The sequence below is a fragment of the Marmota marmota genome, unplaced genomic scaffold (genome assembly GCF_001458135.2).
Source record: "Marmota marmota marmota unplaced genomic scaffold, marMar, whole genome shotgun sequence".
Classification (NCBI taxonomy): Eukaryota; Metazoa; Chordata; class Mammalia; order Rodentia; family Sciuridae; genus Marmota; species Marmota marmota.
In genome coordinates this window covers 36,778,812-36,797,351 of record NW_026000082.1, presented here as the reverse complement: position 1 = coordinate 36,797,351, position 18,540 = coordinate 36,778,812, and the positions used below count along the sequence as shown (strand labels likewise).

At 50.5% G+C, this 18,540-nt stretch overlaps 1 protein-coding gene across 3 annotated transcripts in view; it reads left to right on the top strand.

The window, feature by feature from the left end:
- The window catches only part of Nipal3 (NIPA like domain containing 3), a 45,289-nt gene that overhangs the window by 3,571 nt on the left and 23,178 nt on the right, over positions 1–18,540 (top strand). For all 3 annotated transcript variants that reach the window (XM_015485509.2, XM_048816079.1, XM_048816080.1), the window contains exon 3: positions 17,747–17,815. In XM_015485509.2, coding sequence (XP_015340995.1) covers positions 17,747–17,815 — 69 coding nt within the window. The remainder of the gene's footprint in view (positions 1–17,746; positions 17,816–18,540) is intronic.

Genomic DNA, 18,540 nt, shown 5'->3' with positions numbered 1-18,540 from the left:
GCCAACGTGTGCTTTTTGAATGATTGCCCAATAATCTGTTGAGCTGTTGTAGAACACACTCCCATTGTTGGATATGCAGGTCATTTCTAATCTGGGGTGACTGCAAACGGCCAACATCGCAGAATGTAAATCTTTGTGTCCATCTCTGATTTTTTTTCTTATTTTTTAAAAATTCTAATTAGTTATACATGACAGCAGAATGCATTTTGACATATTATACACAAATGGAGCACAACTTCTCATTCCTCTGGCTATACATGGTGCAGAGTCACTCCAGTAGTGTAATCATACATTTATATAGTGTAATAATAATGTCTCTCTCCTTCTACCGTCCTTCCCATCCCCCAAAGCCCCAACCTTCCCCTCACTCCCTTCTACACAAACCAAAGTTCCTTCCTTCTTCCTTATCCCCCCACCCCACTATGGATCAGCATCTGCTTATCAGAGAAAACATTCAGCTTTTGTTTTGGGGGGGATTGGCTTATTTCACTTAGCATGACATTCTCTAGTTCCTTCCATTTACCAGCAGAAGCCATAATTTCTTCTTTATGGCCGAGTAATATTCCATTGTGTATATGTACCACATTTTCTTCACCCATCCATCTGTTGAAGGGCATTTAGGTTGGTTCCATAGGTTAACTATTGTGAATCGAGCTGCTATAAACATTGATATGGCTGCATCACTGTAGTATGCTGATTTTAAATTTTGGGGGTATAAACTGAGGCGTGGGATAGCTGGGTCAAATGGTGGTTTCATTTCAGGTTTTCTCATTATTTTCTTATATCCACATAGGTACAATTATTAGGTCAAAGGGAATGCGCCTTTTTAAAATTAAGGGGTTTCTAATGTCAAGTGTCCACATTTCTCAATACCTGTGAGTACAGCATCTTGGATTTTAGGTTTTATTTTTTTTTCCTGGATCAATCGGAGACTGATAATACCCTAGAGCCAGTGAAGAACTTAGACCCCCTCCTTTTATGGACTGGGAAACTGAGGCCGAGAGATGAGAAGTGACATACTGAAGATCACATAGCAAGTTCAGAAGCAGAACTAGAATACTATTACTTCTAGATCACGACAACTAATGTTTATTGAGCTTTGTGCTCTGCCCAGGTACCTGCTAGTTCTCACATGCATTTTCTCAGATAATCTTCACAATAAATAACACTGAATGCAGCCACAGTTTTCCCCATCTGTAAGATGGGCTAATAGTAGTTCTGTCTCCTGGCGGTTGTGGGGATGAAGTGAATTCGCCAGTTGAAGCACTCGGAGCAGTCACTCGTGCACAGTGACCAGGGTTTGCCACGTACTTGCTGTTACCCCTTTGGAGAGGTTATGTGAGGCCCAGAATTTAAACAGGGTCAGGCTGACAATGACGCCCTGCTCCTCACCCATGTGCCACAGGGTACTCTCTCCTTCGTGCCTCGACTCCTGGCCGAGTCCCCTCTTTGCTAGAGCACCCTCCAATGTGCTGTGTCACCCCTGCGTGTCAAAGAAGGGTACGAGGCAGGAAGAATAAATAGGGCACTGGGGAAAATCAAAGGCTTTTATCATCTTACTTCCGCCTGATGAGCCGAGCACACTGTGCACACACACAAGCCATCAGATTTGCTTGGAGCTGGGCTCTCTGCAGAGCCAGGATTGACTCGGACCCGGCCAGCTCCGTCATGCCCAGGAGACCTGTGTAGCTGGGACCAGAGTTGGGTCTGTTCTGTGCCAAGGTGACATTTTCTCACGTTGGTGTCCTGCTCCTTGATCTTCTTTCCATGAAAGCCTGTCATTTCCCCTCCCTGCGCGGCCACCGTATTCTTCTAGGGCTGTGATAGGAAGAGGGTCCTCTCCCAGTCCGTCATCACTGGTGGGTGGTCTCAGCAAGTCTCGGGCCCTCTCTGTACATCGGTTTCTGTCTCTGTGAAATGAAGCGGCGGAGTTCATGAATTGTCCCCAGTCCTAGCTGGCCACCAGAAGTACCTGGGGGTGCCCTAAAATACACAGGCTTCTCCCCCTTGGGCTCATCTCTGCCTTTCACCCCCTCTTCTTTACCCACCTGCAAATCGTGGCTGAGCATATCTACAAACCTGGAGTCTACATTATTTTATAAAATGCCTCAGGTGACTTGGATGATCAGCCAGGTGGGGGATTTCTAGAGGAGGTGATCTGAGCTGCTCCCTCCCCCCTCCCAACTTGTCCTGAGAAACTGATGATCTTAGGCTGAAAGCCAGAGACTTTTTTTTTTTTTTTTGGTGGTGCTGGGGATCGAACCCAGGCCTTGTGCAGGCGAGGCAGGCACGCTACCAACTGAGCTACAGCCCCAGCTCCACCCACTGGATTGGACCCAGGGTCTTGCACATGCTAGACAAATGCCCTTCCACTCAGTTACCTCCCAGCCCAGGGAATATTTTTCTTAACCATTTAATTGAAATATACATACAGAGAAGTGTATAAATCATAGCCCTAGGTGCGAGATTTTAACAAAGAGAGGGCACATGTGACCGTGACCAGCACGCAGATCAAGAGCATTATAGAACCAGAAGTCTCCTTGTTCCCCTCCCAGCCACGTCCCTGCCCAGGAGTAACCAACCACCCCTCAAGTCCACAGGCACAGTGACAGGGGCACAGTCAGGATCCTGAAGGAATTCCCGGGGAATTCCCAGATCCGGCTCAGCCCGAGTGCCCACACCAGGCCTCGCTGAGCGCCTTGATCTGGGAAGAGCAGGAATTGTCCCTGTGCTTTGTGGCTTTCAGAGTCTTGATTAATAGCGGTCGGTGTCCTGAAAGAAGCTGTTCTCTCTGGATCATGCCTGGGCCTCACTTTATAATGACATTCTAGAGAGGCTGGTGCCATCGAAAGGAGATTGTTCCCCAAGAGAAGGGGCCACAGGGGAAGCCACGTGGGGAAGCACCAGGGTGGGTCTGGGTGCACAGATGGCCAGGGAAGGCCCTGCCCAGAGCCTTTGTTGTGATGTCCCAGGGAAGGCAGGGCAGGGCAGGGTGATGTGGAAGGCCTGGCTAACTTGGAAAATTTCCAGAGACTTTGGGACCTGGGGACTTTCCTCAGGTGTCTGGTGCCCAGGTTGATTTAGGTCAGGGGGATACTGACCCATGAGGGTTTGACCCAGGAGCTGGCGGGGGCGGGCTCTGGGTTGGCTGGTCAGCACGTGGGAGGGGCCTCCTGTGCTGGGCTGAGAATTTGCCGGCTTGGGAGGGCCGGTGTCTCCCCCATCAGCAAGGCTGACTGCCAGGTGTCAGGAATCCAGAAAATAAGAAGTTGGTATGATTGGTGAGGAATGGGCACCAAAAGGACAGAGTCTGGGACAACAGCGGCTCCCTGATTCCTGGTACAAGCCGTTTTAATCACAAATTCTGTTCCATCACTTATTATGGAACATCTTGATGCCAGAGCAGAGATAAATCAGTCATGGTGACTGCCAAGGGGCGGAGACTGAGGTGGGCATGGGAACAGCTGGTTTTGAGCCCAGGGAAGTACCAGGTGGGGTCAGGGGAAGAAGATCTGGGTTCACATCCTGATTCTGCTTCTTCCTAGACAAGGGACCCCAGAAGATCTGTGACCTCCTCAGTAGTGTGGTGGCCTTGTCCCCCAGCCACCTGCGTGGACCAGTCCTGACCCTGCGATAGGCACCATAGGCAGAGGGAGGCACTTAGCTCAGAAAGGTCATGGTCACGAGGAGGAGGAAGGGGAAGGCACAGGCAGAGTCAGGAAGTGTGGTTAGCTCTGCCCGGGGAGTGGGGAAGGGCTTGAAGGGGAAGTTCTCCTTCCTCCTTGATTTTTTATCAAGGCTATTTTATTTGCAAGGAATAAAATAAAATTTTATAACTCTCAGAAAAGCTAAGGCAAAGGGGGAATTACTATAAGGCTATGGCGTGGCTCAGCACTCAGAGGGGCCTGGAGGCAGGAACTCATCTTACACCTGCTTCAGAAGAGGGAAGGCTGACGCCTAGGGTGGGCCACTGCCCACCCTGGTCCAGTCAGTGACCTTTGGGGGAGGGGCTGGCCAGCGCCTGGGACCGTCCAACAAGCATGGTTCCCGGGGCAGCTCTGAGAAGAGGGCTATGTGGGCTGGGGAGGCTGCCCTCCAGGCACCTGTTACTCTTGGGACAGGGAAGCAGTGAGTGGCCCCAAGTCTAGCCTGACTGGTGGATGAAGCCCTGCCCTCCACCCTGCCCAACAGGGCCTGGATTCTGGCTGTGAAGGAGGGTGCTAGAGCCAGGAGGGAGTCTGTCCCAGCAGGTCCCCACACATTCTCAGCCTGGAAGATCGGCCTCAGTTTCTCCTAGGTAGTGACTATACCCCTGCTGTGTCCGCCAGGTGCCGGGGGAACAGGAGCTACATGGTCAGCAGAGGGGCAGCTTCCCTCAGGGAATCCGGGGGAAGGGGAGGGTGGAGATACTTAACACCAGTACCTCTCCTTCAAGACAGAATTTGGCATAAAAGAGAGCTCAGGCAGGTGTCAAGAGCATGGACCTTGGACTCCCCAAGACCTGGTTTCAGATCCGGCCCCGTTGCTCTCTGCCATGCCTACTGGGAGCGTCCGTCAGCCTCTGCAGGCCAGTTTCAAACCCATCCTGCAGGGTGGCTGCGAGGGCTGGGAACGGGTGGCCTGTGCCATTCCCTCCTTCTGCAGCAAACCCCACCGTCCTTCCAGCTCTGCTGCAGGATCGATCATCTCTTCCACGAAGACCTTCTCAGGCTTCTTGGCAGGAAAATACAGGCTCTTTATCCACAGCCAACTAATAATTACTGTCATAACAACACTAGTGAACATATGCCAAGTGTTGACTGCTATGTGATGGCGCTCATCCTCTCAGAAGCCCCTTGAGGAGACCCCCGTTTTACATGCGAGGAAACTGGCACTGAGAGGTCAGTTAACTTGCCTGAGGCCACACAGTCAACAGGTAGTAAAGCTGGGGTTCAAATCAAGTCTATGCACTGCCGAGGTCTTTGGTCCCAGATGCCACTCTGTGCTGCTCATGTTGTGCCAGGCGCTCTGTGAGACCCTTCCCACTCCCTGAGATTAGTGATTAAATGTGGAAATGACAACCTCAGGGAAGGTAATGACTCACCTGCCAGAGAAGGTAAGCATCAGGGAGGTGGCCCGAAGCCAGCGTGCAGGTGTGGCTGGGTCTGCTGAGCCAGACCTGTGTGCCCCTTGCATTTGGATACCAGCTGCCTCAGGGCAAGCCAGGATGCAGGACTGTGTACTCACCAGACTCCAAAGCCAAGGCCTTGTGGGAGGTCAGTTTAAACTGCAAGTGATGGCTGGTCTTGTCACCACCGTGTTTAAATGGAGGCTCTTGGTGGCACATCGCAGCAGTGGCCGCTCTGAGCTGAGGTTCTACTTGGAATCCAGTATCCACACAAGGTTTGCTCTCTCCAACTTTGGGCTGCCTTCCTGAGGACAGTTTATTCTTGCAGAGTTATAGGTGGTAAAAGATCAGTTCTTGGGTAAGAAAATATCAGAGCCAGAAGGGCCCTTGGAGTTGTTAGTAGTGATGATAAAGGCTTGTGTCAGTATTGGCCATATCATGTGACGTTGCCACCCGTGCCCTGCTCACATGACTGTGTTATATGAGTGCAGTGACCCTAAATCCTGGCGTGTGCTTCATGCCCATGTACTGAATACAGCCCTTGCCTTCCCCAGGTGTCCCATGCAGGCAATGTACAGTTACCCTAAATATGGGGATCCAGATAGGTGGGAGGCCTCACTGCCCGGCCAGTGGAACACAGTGGGCCAGAGTGGTATGGGAGGAGCCGTGCTCAGCCTGGCCTGCCGTAGGCTCCGTCGCCACTTTGGCCTGGTCCTGAGCCTCCTCAACTACCAACCCGCAAGAGGAGCATGGCGTTTGCTCCCACCTGGATGGACAGTTTGGACTGAGCTCTTACCTCTTCCCAGGAAAACTGAGCAATGGTCAGGAACTGGATCAGGTGTTTCCCCAGAACCATCTGCCCATCTGGCATTGCAGGGACAATGTCAGGGACAGAGATGTCCCAGGTGAAGACACTGACCTGTGTTCCCTAAGAGGCGGTTCTCACCACCCAGACCCCTGGCCGGGACCTGCTTATTCCTGTCTGCACCTTTTCCTAAGAGAGCCCTGACTCCAAGGTGGAATCCTGACTTCAAGGTCAAATTCAGGTTCTGGGTTTGCTCACAAGCGCCTCCCACTTCAAGTAACATCCGTGAGAACAGAGTTACCCTTGGCAAGCGAGGAGGCCAGCAGGTCCCCAGGAGGAAGCTCTCCAGGGCTGCCCTGTCCTTCCCTTGCTGTCCCCAGAACTGCCAGTCTCACTGTTTCAGGCTTGGAGGAGAAATTTGCCGGCGGGATTCTCCTGAACTTCTAATCGCCCTGCGCCGGACCTGTGTGACCCTGGGCGGTGGCGCCTTCTTTGCCAGACTTTAAATGCTCATAAAATGGAACCAGTCACCACTTCACAAGGGTTTGGGGGCATAATTAGCCTTGATGAGGCCCTTGGAGAGGCCTGCGCGGAAGCCATGAGTTATGTCTGTCACCAGTCACAGCTGTCCCTGCCTGGTTTAATGCTGTAGAAATGGCTTTTAAAAGAAACCTCCCCTGCCCATGTCATTGGTGAGAGCACGACGCTTACAAGTGGGGTTACGTTTTTCCTAGTTTACTTTGTCCTCTCTGAAAGGTCCCTCAGCACCATGGAGACTGGAGCGTCATCGTCACCAGGAGGCCAGAAGTCAGACTTGCAGTTTCAGGTCCTCCTGTCCTTACCCCACTTAAGTTATTTTGCTTCTCTGAGGCTCACTTTGTCCTCTGTGAGTCCCCTGCACTGTGTGCGCTCAGAACAGGAGCACAGCTGGGCGCAGTGGGGGACCCCCGTGTGCCCGCCACTCAGGAGGCTCAGGCAGGAAGATCACTTGAGCCCAGGAGTGTGAGGCCAGCCGAGGCGACACAGGAAGGTCCAATATTAAAGACAAATACAGGAATTGGAATTGTACCACCTCACAGGGTTGTTAGTGGCCCAGAGATGCCCAGAGAGGACCTTGTGCCAGCCGGTCTCTGAGCGCTCTGTACATACCAGCCGTCATCATCCTGGCAGCCATTTGACTGGGAACGTTTTGCTCTAGATTGGCTTATCCTCGTGCACTGTGAAGTCTCCATTTCGAGTCCCACCCGTCACCAGTGCCCTCTGTGAAATGGCATTGCCATGTCTCTGAGGCAGGGGGTCCCTTCCCTTGCTCAGCTCTCCTCCATTGGTGGCGAGTCGAGGGCACCTGCTTGGCCTGCCTCCTGGAGTAGCCGGCATGGCGTCGGAGGGGGGCACGGACTGTCTGAGCAGAACATAAACTGGCCATCAATCTGTTCCAGGTGGAACCATTTTTGGAGGTCAAAGGTGGCCAAAGATGGGCGTTTTCATGTGGTCACCTTAACCCTCAGAGCTGAAGTAAGTCCTTTCTTCAGATCACCTCAGGAAGTCCCTGAGGCAGCCCAGAGGGAGGGCAGTCCCCGTCCTGCCCACCGGCAGAGGAGGAGGAAGCCAGGCCTCAGGAAGGAGCCCCGTGGCCGCTGCCCTGTGAGCCCCAGTGGCTCCCTCACCCCCAGAGCCTGTTGCGGTCCTCCTTTGTCTCCCACAAAGGCCGCCGCGAGCCGGACATGTTCATGGAACGGGAAGCAGAGTTCCTTTGTAAACTGCTGCCCCAGGAGCTCAGTGCTAGGACTGGCCCCAGCTCCCCGTAGCAACAGCCTGTGCTCCTGGCACAGGCCCCAGGTCCACGGTGGAAGCTCCTTCCAGGTGGCTGGGCTTTGCCCTGCGTCCTCCATCAGGGCCACAGGGAATGGAGGGCTTCCTTGAGGTCCTCAAACGTGACCCTGTAAAGAAATAGCACCTGTTTCCTGATACATCTTTTAGTTGCCATCTAAAATTTTTCATTGCAATTTAAAACATTTGCAAAGTATGTAAATACTGGCATCTTTAAAACCGGTTACACATTCCATGCCCAGCACCAGCCTCCTGAAAATCACCCAAACCGTCTCCTCAGCTCTTGGGAAATTTGAACTCATTCTTTTTTTCTCCTTGAATTTGTATTCCCCTTGAATTTCCCTCACAAAATTTTATCTCAGAATTCTATCTTTCAGCACTTAAAAGTTTTATGGGCACCCATCAAACTTCAGACAAGCTAAATTTAGGAGGGTTTATTTGAGCAAGGAGTGCCTCATGCATGGGGCAGCGCTCAGAACCAGAAGGGGTTCAGAGAGCTCCGGGGTGGCAGCAGGAACAGTGGGTTTGTGGGTTGAATGCAGAAGCAAAGTAAAGAAACCACCTGATGGGCCCTGCTTGGCAGTTGGCCTCTAGTTAGAAGTGATTCACTGCTTCTGATTGGTGGAATTAAGTTCCATTTTGCTTTGGTTTGCTTATCCCAAGGTGCTGGAGCTGGCTTAGCCTATTGACTTTCCAACTAAGAATAATTTTTAACACTTGCCATAAGGAAAAATGTAGAGTATTTCATCAATTTCATTTTTTAAAATTTCCTTCAGCAGCTAGGGAGGCTGAGGCAGGAGGATCTCCAGGTCAAAGCCAGCCTCAGCCACTCAGCGAATCAGCGAGACCCTGTTTCTAAACAAAATATTAAAAAGGGCTGGGGATGTGTGGCTCAGTAGTTAAGTGCCTCTGGGTTCAATTCTTGGTATAAATTTTTTTTTCCCTTGGATTTGAGGTTCATAAGGGTTGATTCAGTCAAAAGATCCTCTTTATTGTCCCATCTGGATATAAGCAATTGATTAATGGAATATAAAGTTTTATGATAATTTTGAACCCAAACTAACAGTGTGTTAGAATTGAGTATCTGAGGTAGAGCTCAGTGTCCGTTCTATCACCAGTTTGGTTTCTGTGGCTGGAAGTACTAACAGGTTCTCTCACACTGCTGTAAGTCCCTGGAATGGAAGAGTGACATTGTAGCTGCATTGCTGAATTCTTTGAACGCCTTCCAAGTTCTGTGCAAAAAAAAAAAAAAAAAAAAAATCACAGTGATAAACCACCTTTATCAGCCAGCCAGCTAAAAGTATGATTAGGGCCTCCTTCATTTTTGTTCAAATCAAAGTACTGGGCACACCTAATTTAACATAGACTTTGTTTCTCTTTCACCATTTCTGTGAAATTTATCAAAAAGGCATTCCCAGGGCTGGGGACATAGCTCAGCTGGTAGAGTGCTCACCTTGCATGCACAAGGCCCTGGGTTCATCCCCAGCACTAAAAAAAAAAAGCATTACCAGTTAAGTCAGTGACTTTCTTCACTTGAGGCACCTTGGTTGGCCTGCTGTGTCCAGAAAAGTCTGCGGGAAGTGAGACGTGGGGGAGTTGACTTGCCGAGACTCGTGGAGGTGGGAGAGTGGAAGCCCCCCAGGCGACAGGCCCACCTCCAACATCCTCCCTGGACACTCTGGCTTCCCTTCGTCCTCCCTGGACCCTGCCTTGCCTCTCAGTGCCCTGGAGCCCATTTTCCTGGGTCTTGTCCCCTCACACTGGCCACTGTTCTGGTCCTCAAAGGTCCTATTCTCATTTCCCTCTCAGGAGCCCCCCACGGTTGTAGAACGGCTTACCCCACCCAGCCCCACCTCTCTAGACCTCAGCAGCACCCCCCCAGACACTAGGTCAGCCTGCATTCCTAGAGCACCCTGTGCTTCTAAGCTCCCAGGTGGCTCTGCTCGCAGTGAGATTAAATAATCAGCTATATAATATACACTTCATGAGGACGGGGACAGGGCGTGACATTTGTATTCGGTGCCTGGCACACAGTAGGCCCCAACGATAGCACCTGGAATCTGCCCTTCCTCCCTTCGATGCATGCCACCTGCTTGTGCTCACCTCTGACAGGTGGTACAATTGTCGGTCGAGCCTGGGAGACTGAGCTCAGGACCAGCCTTGATCTTACCTGCTGTTTATTGAGCGCACCAGGCTCAGTTCCACAGCTTATGTGTTACACAGTTTGACTTGATAGTTAAGAGCCGGGCCCTGGGGTCAGACCACTGGGGTCCCATCATGCTTCATCCGCTTACCAGCGACTCCTCCCACCTGTGTCTGTTTCTTCCCTGTGGAATGAGGTGGCAGCAAGTGGCTGTGAGGATTGACTGAGGTAATGTGTATGAAGTGCCCAGTAAGTGTTGTTGTCTGTCATTATCATTATCATCATCGTCTACAAGAAGCCTGGTCTGCCAGTTGCCAAAATCTGAGCTCTTTACTAGTCCTGACCACCTCCCACTAGCACGTGCCAGCTCCTGGGAGGGCCTCAGGTGTCCTGCTGTTGGCTGATAGTTAATGCCTATCGAGGGCTCTGGGGAGTCCTGCAGTAAAGAAGTCCGTTTCCATGAACCTGACAGTTTGTGCCAGGAATTGTGCTACGTGGTGTTCATGGGCTAGTCTTGTTTATTCTTGCAACAGCCTGGGAGTCAGGACTCTTAATAACACCATTTTACAGATAGGAGAGGGAGGCCAGTCACACTGCCAGGAGGGATCGAGGTGGGATTTAAGGCAGGATCCCTCTGACCTCACAGCTGCTCTGGGCTGTGCAGGAGCACTTCCTGGGAATGTCGTTTCCTCCCAGAGTTCCCACGGAACCCTGCAGGTGGACTTCTGCTGTGTCTCCAGTCCACGAATGATGGACTGTGTGTTTGAAACGCTCTGTCTTGGGCCAGGTGCCACATGGCCATAGGAAGGAGCAGCCAAGCGTGAGAAGTCACCGGGGATGGAAATCTTAGAGCCTGCATTTTATTTTAATTAAAGCCCTTTCAATGCTGCCTCTGCCACATGACCCAGAGCCAGGGAGTTAGACTTTGTGCCCAGAGTGGATTCCTTCTTTGAAATCCTCCTCTTCACTGGAACTGTCTTGTGACATGTGCCACATTTACCTTTACCACCATTTATTTGTGCATAGATTAGGCCACTTAGGGAACATAGACCAAGTTCCTCACCAGGAGCAGGCACACACCTGTAATCCCAGTGCCTTGGGAGCTGAGGTAGGAGGATCGCAAGTTCAAAGCCAGCCTCCACAACTTAGTGAGGCCCGAAGCAACCTAGAGAGACCCTGTCTCAAAGTAAAATATAAAGCCAGGCGTTGTGACGCATGCCTGTGATCCCAGAGGCTTGCAAGGCTGAGGCAGGAGGGTTGCCAGTTCAAAGCCAGCCTCAGCAAAAAAGCGAGGTGTTAAGCAACTCAGTGAGACCCTGTCTCTAAATAAAATACAAAATAGGGCTGGGGCTGTGGCTCAGTGGTTGAGTGCAGAGTTCAACCCCCAGTACCCCTAAAATAAATAAAATATAAAAAGAGCTAAAGATGTGGCTCAGTGGTTAAGCTCCCCTAGGATTCAACCAATGGTACCAAAAAAACAAAGTTCCTTCTGTTAATCAACAAGGACTCCAATTGGATATCATTTTAAAATGACAGGGTTGCAGAATTCTGTCCACTCCTGGAAGGTGGTTACCTTTTAAAAGGTAATGAAGAAATCTGTGACAATAATAGCATAATGGGGGTGAGAAATGGAGCTATATAGGAGCAAAATTCTGTATGCTGCTTAAATTGGTATTAATCTAAGCTGAATTGTTTAAAAAAAATTAAGATGCTCATTGTAATCCTCAGCACAGTCACTAAAAAAATAACTGAAAAATAAATAGTAAAAGAAAGAATAAGAGGCTGGCATGGTGGCCTGTAATCCCAGTGACTCAGGAGACTGAGGCAGGAGGATTACAAGTGCAAAGTCATCCTCATGAACTTAGTGAAACCCTGTCTAGAAATAAAATAGAAAGGGCTAAGGATGTAGCTCAGTGGAAGAGCACCCCTGGATTCAATTACCTGTTCCACTGGAAAATATAGCTGTATAATCAAGGGAGGCAGTAATGGAGAAACTGAGGAACAGGAAGACACAGGCATAGAGAGAATAGTAGTAAAATAGCAGAATCACCCATTATGTTAAATAAAAAAGGATTAAACTTTCCAATTAAAAAGCAGATGGGCTGGGGATGTGGCCCAAGTGATAGCGCGCTCGCCTGGCATGCGCAGGGTGCTGGGTTCGATCCTCAACACCACATAAAATAAAATAAAGATGTTGTGTCCACTGAAAACTAAAATATTTTTTTAAAAAAAGCAGAGACTGGCAGAACAGATTTTTTAAAAGTATGATCCAAGTATATGCTATCTACATAAGACTTACTTTAGATTCAAAGGCACAAGTAGGGCGGCAGTAATAAGGCATTCCTTGCAAACAGTAACCAAAGGAGAATAAGAGTGGCTGTACTAACATCAAATAGACTTTAAGACAAAGATTGTTATGGGGTTCGAAGAACATTAAATTATAAAAAGGTACCAGGTGTAATGGTGCTCACCTGTAATCCCAACAACTCAGGAGCCTAAGGCAGGAGTTAGCAAGTTTGAAGACAGCCTCAGCAGCTTAGACTCTGTCTCAAAAAAGAAAAAAGGTCTGGGGCTGTAGCTCAGTGGTAGAGCACCCCGGGTTCAATCCCCAGTCAAAGAAAAAAAAATTTAAAAGAGTCCGTCTATCAAGAAGATATAACAATCATCAAATATATGTACCTAACAGGGCCCACAAATACATGAAGCCAAAACTGACAGAATCCAAAGAAGACAGACAATCCCATACAGTTGGAGACACCAATGCCCCACTTTCAAAAATAGACAGAACAATTAGACAGAAGGTCAACAAGGAGGTGGAAAACCTGAGCAATACTGTAAACCCTCTAGACCTAACAGATATTCAAAATAACAAGACACCAATTCTCAAGTGCACGCGGAACCTTCTCTGAGTTGGAGCATGCATCAGTTCAGAAGGCAAGACTCGGTACACTGAAAAGATCAAGACCATTCAAAGTGTGCTTCCTGATCATAAGGGAATGAAATTATATAAGTCATTGACCAAAGGAAATGCACAGCAACAAAATGGGAAAATCGCAAATATTTAGAAATTAAACAACACCTTAAATAACCAAGGAGCCAACCAAAAATCACAAGGGGAGAGATTAAAAAATACCTTGAAACAAGCTCATCCTAAAATTCATGTGGAAATGCAGGGGGACCCCCCGTAGCCAAAACAATCTTGGAAAAGTAGGACTAGAGTCAGAGGACTCGTACTTCCGGTTTTCAGAAATCACTGCAGAGCCACAGTAATCAAAGCAGTGTGGTGCTGGCCCAAGGTAGACCGGACCCAGTGGAACAGAACAGAGCCCAGAGACAAACTCACACATCTGCGCTCAACGGATGTTTTTGACAACGGCGCTAAGACCAAAGCAAAGTGGAGTCTTATCCCATCTGGGTTTCTGTAACAAAACACTATAGACTGGGCAGCTCACTAACAGAAATTTATTTCTCATAGTTCCGGAAGCTGTGAAGTCCATGATCGAGGTGCCACCGATTCTGTGTCTGGGGAGGGCCTGCTCTCTGGTTGATAGATGGTGGCTTCTCCCCGTGTTCTTGGGGTGGAAGAGGCGAGGGATCTCTTTCAGATCCTTTTCATGAGGATCAAATCTCATTTCTGAGGTGCTTCCCAAAGACATCTCCTGAGTTATCTGGGGGTTAGGATTGCAGCATGTGAGTCTGAGGGATGTGGACCTTGAGGCTGTAGCAGGTGCCCTGTGGCAGCCCTGGAAGGGTGGAAGTCCAGGCTCCCATCTGGACGTCCTGGTGCAGGTGGGGGGGCCGTGGTGTCCCTGTGGTGTCCCCGTGGTGTCCCCGTGGCGTCCGAACAGAGTGGGGGAGTGGCTGAACTTCCCTTCTGACTGAGCTGCCTGTCTCCTGGCCTAGGGCGGAGAGCAGGCTTTTCCTGGGGTCCCCCATCCCCTGCTCCTGTTGGTGTTTCCAGGGAACCGGCTTCTTGGGCTCCGTGTCTGGCAGGTAAAAGGCAAAGAAAACTCAGGGACTCTGCACCGTGTCGTTCTGGGGTCCCAATTCCCTAGCCTGCCTGTCTGCCTTCTCTGCCCCTCTCAGGGTCTGTCTCATGTTTGTCTTCTCTTCCGTGTCCAGGGTTTAGGAAGAGTCAGGGAAGGTGTGCGTACTCCACGTTCCCAGAAACGAAGTCCTGGAGTTGCCTTTTCAAATTGAAAGCGTAAAATAATTTCATCGTATGTGAACAGCATTAGAAATTTAAGAGAATTTAAGTACCATTTGTTAGAAGAATTACTTAGTTTATGGTAAGGATTTTTTAAACTTTAGATCTGTAAAGTTGTTTACATTGATAACAAATATAGAGAGCTTTAAAATGAAACAGCTCTTCTTGTTGGTGGTATTCAGCAAAGACATGTCTCTAAGAAAAAGGAGAAAGAAAAAATAATTTTAAAAAAACCCAGTCCTGCTCACGGGAAGTTGGATCAGTGATAAGCAAGCGTCGGTTCCGTTAGGCTCTTTGGTTGCAAATAACAGAAACCAGCTCTTCAGCAAAAGAGACTGAAGGGCAGGAACCAGGATGGCTCCAGGGGTCTGTGGGGCAGGAGCTGAGGGTCCCTCCAGGCCTGGCCATAGGTGGAAGCCTTTGTGTGTCCCAGTCCACGATTTGGTCCCTAGAGAGAGTTCTGACCTGCTGACTTGGGTCAAGCTTGGCTCATAGGCCTGTCCTTGTCCAGGATGGAGCACTTTGAATGACAGTCCTCATAAGACTGCCCATGGGGGGTGTCAGGGAGAAGTCCTCCACAGCAGAACTGGGGTGCTCTCACCAGAAGACAAGGAAGGTGATGATGATGTTAGGCCAGCGAGAATCCGAGGTGTCTACTACAGAGCCAATGACCGGTGTGTCCCAGAGCTGAATAAGGCAGGGAGGCCTGAGTAAGACTCAGAGAAAGTCCTCTGAGCTTCGCCAAGGTGTGCCCGCGGGCTCCAGGCAGCCATGGGGACACAGCGTTGCCCGAGCTTGTTCAGCCACACCGTGGGTTCTGCCTTTGACCCTTATTAACACGGGACAGTGGGTCAGGTTGCAGAGAGGCCAACAAGAGCACCTGGAGACGGCGTGTGAGACGTATGATTTATTGGGGACAGCTTACAGGAGATCAGAGACTGCTCCAAGAGGGGTCCTGTGGTACCAGGCTGACAGCGCCTCCGTCCCTCAGTGCTCTGCCAAGCAGTGCCTCTGTCCCTCGTGCCTCCTGTTCAGTGGCAGCCAGCTGGAAGCGTGACATGCATCCTCTCCACAGTTCCCTGGGTTCTGCCCGGGTGGCCTCTGAGAGAGGACTTTCCTATGTGGAGCTGCAAAAGCAGTGACATCATCAGCATTAGCTTGCTTAGCTTGTCCAACCAGCATCTGGAGCAACTGTCCTGCTGTATGTGTAAGAAGGTAGCTGTCCACTGACCGCCCTGGCCCCCAGTGAGTGTAAGAGAAAGCCAGTGTGCTGCAAGGTCATATGTATCTTTTGGGTGCAGTGGCTCACCCCTGTAATCCCAGCCGCTCCGGAGGCTGTGGCAGGAAGATCATAAGTTCAAAGCCAGTTTCAGCAACGTATCGAGGCCCTAAGCAACCCAGCGAGACCCTGGGTCTAAGTCAAAAGGTCTGGGATGTAGCTCGGCGATTAAGTGCCCCTGGGTTCAATTCCCCGGGACCCCCTCCAAAAAGGATATTCTGTACCTGGGCCTTCCCGGACTATTTTTCCTTGTTCCCTTACTTGGCTAGATTTTGGGGAACCGAAAGGGGGCACTCAGGGGTATGGTGTTTCACTGTCTCCTTTTCTTCAAGGATGATTCACACAGTCTTGGGGAGCCCAGGTAGGGAAGCCCTGGACTGGTAGGTCTCCCTTGTCTCTTTAGCTCCGCGGCCGTCTGACTGCAGCAAGGACAGGTTTCTGCCCACAGTCGGCGGATCCTTCTGGCTGAACGTGAAGTCAGAACCAGCTTTGCCCTGGCCTGATAGGTCCTCTGGTTTCTGTTGGCCACCCACCCAGCTTGGGGCAGGGCTGGAGGAGCTCTTAGCTGTCATCTGGGCCAGATGGGGGACACATAAACTGACCTAGAGGAGGGACTTGTCCAGGGTGGCTGTGAAGTGGCAGCAGCTGGGACCAGCACCCCATTACCTGCTCCCAGCTCGGCCTCCTCCCCTGCGCCTTGCTGGGTAGAAGTTAAAGACAGCTGTGCCTGGGGACCTAGGCAGACCCTCTGCCCCGTGCCGGCTGCCCCTTCCCTGGAAGACCTCCTCAGCTGTCATTATTGTGCGTTCCAGTGGGGGAAAGAGGGAGGGAGGGTGACTTCATCCCTCACTGTTGACCTTTCCTGAGGAGGAGCCTCGGCCAGCTCCGGCCACGCTGGGGCGCTCGCTGATTCTCTCTCCAGGTAGACTGGACACTGCGCCAGAGCTGTGCTGATCCTGGGGCCAGGCCTTAGAGGTTGGGTAGGACTCCCGGGGAAGAGAGAGATGGGAATGAGAGACAGGAGCAGAGGTGGGAAGGAAAGCAGCATCCAGGGAAGGGTGGATTACTGTTTCGCCAAAATAAAGCATTTCTTTAGTGTTAGGGGTGGAGTACTTCTGCTGGGCATGTTGGGGACATAATAGGGTGTGGCTGAAATGCTAAGCTAAGTGCACCTTAAGAGCAATTGGGTTCCTAAGCATTTACCCTACGGGGACTGGAGGTGTGGCTTCATGGTAAAGTTCTTGCCCAGCAGGACCTGACCCTGAATGCACTCTCAGAACTGCAAAAAAGAAAGAAAGAATTTATCCTAAGGGCCTAATCTACACAGATGCACAAACTTTCATACTAGAGTATTCAATCACAGCAAAAATTTTCTGAAGGAAATGGAGCAAGGCATCCACCTATGATCCCAGCTACACGGGAGGCTGAGGAGGGAGGATCACCAGTTTGAGGCCAGCCTGGGCAACTTAGTGAGACCCTGTCTCAAAGTAAAACATAAAAAGGGCTGGGGATTTGGCTCAGAGTAGAATGCCCCTAGGCTCAGTCCCCAGTACTGCAGAAAAAGCAAGTAAATAAAAAAGGAAAATGGCCTAAATGTCCAATCATAGTAATGATATAAAATATAGCACATGAACTATTTGGCCCTTATTTAAAACAACAGATTAAACATGGCTGACAGGGAAATGTGTTCACAATATGTTGAGTTTCAAAAAAACAAACCAGGTTGTATAAAACAGGTTGTCATTTTACAAAGTAAAGCAACAATTTCCATTGACATCTAAACTTGTAGACAGAAAAAAGCTTACGGGAATAAGAACCACAATGTTTGTAGTGATTATCTCTGGGTTAGTGAGTTACAGGTGGCTTTTCTGTTGCAATGTTCTTTTTACAAATCAGTATTTCCTAATTATTCGACAATGAACATACATTTGATAGTCACGTACCATGCCGAGGATTCTGAACCTTATTCATAAGATGATCTAAATTAACATTTTGTAGATTAAATGATTGAAAGGCCCTAGGCCTTGAGCCAGTTAACCGGGTCTCTTTGGGTACTTCTGGCAGCATGAAGGCTCTCAGTAAGATGACAGGACCCAGACCTGTGTTTCTCCTGTAAATGCTGATTTCTAAGCATGGCTTTTCTGCGCAAGATGGTGACCAGCCAGCGCCTCTCAGGGAGGAGCAGGGCAGGCTAGGCCTTATCTGGTCGTTGTGACCACACGGCAGAAGGATGGAGTTTCCTGGAGTATCCAATTCAGGCTGGATGTTGTTTTTCTGGTTTTCTATGGGGACAGCAAATAGTTGAGCATCAGGTATTTCCTGGGGTCCCCTGGCTTGGCCATGACGCACGTCTGCTTTGTGAACTTTCCTTCCAGGAAAACCTGATTGGCGCCCTCTTGGCGATTTTTGGGCACCTCGTGGTCAGCATCGCACTTAACCTCCAGGTAAGTCTCCCTCACTGGCACCGTCCACAGCAGGGACAGGGCAGCAGGTGGGTGTCTCATCCAGGTCCAGCTGCCTCCTCTGTGGGCCCTGCCTGCTCCGTCCTGGGCTGTGCCTGCTACAGTACCTGGTGGACTGATGCAGAGTCTCTCTGGATTCTGTGCCCCGCTCCCTCGCCCAGCTCAGGACCTCCCCTCCTCTTGGGCCTGGGCTGTGCAGTAGCCTCCTGCCTGGCCCCCTGGATTCTGGTCTCATCCTTTCCTGTTCCCCTTGCTGCTGGGCTGCTGTGGTGCTGTCAAGTTCAGCTCTGATTACAGCACAGACCTGTGCTTATAGTCTCGGGGTGCCCTGCAGAGCCTCTGGCCCCTGTGTTCACAAGCAGCTGTGGTTTGGAGCAAGCTGGCAGCATGAGGGTCTCCCCTGAGGGCACAGAGCACTGCCCCCCTGGCGGAAGGTGCAGTGAGGGAAGAGGAAGCATTAAGGCCCCTGGACAGTGGCCTGCAGCCTGTGGGGGATGGGCACCCATGGACAAGTCCCAGGCTCCTCTCCAATGGTAGGGTTTCTGGGGGTCCCAGGAACTGAGCCTCGGTGGTCCACGGGGCCCTTCTTCTCATTAATGTACCCCTCATTCATTCTCCATCCCTTCCTTTCCTGGCTTCTTGGGGTCACCTCCCAGGTACACCACCTGTCCCAGGTCTAAGTCCCTAAGCCCCGCCCACTTCCCTCC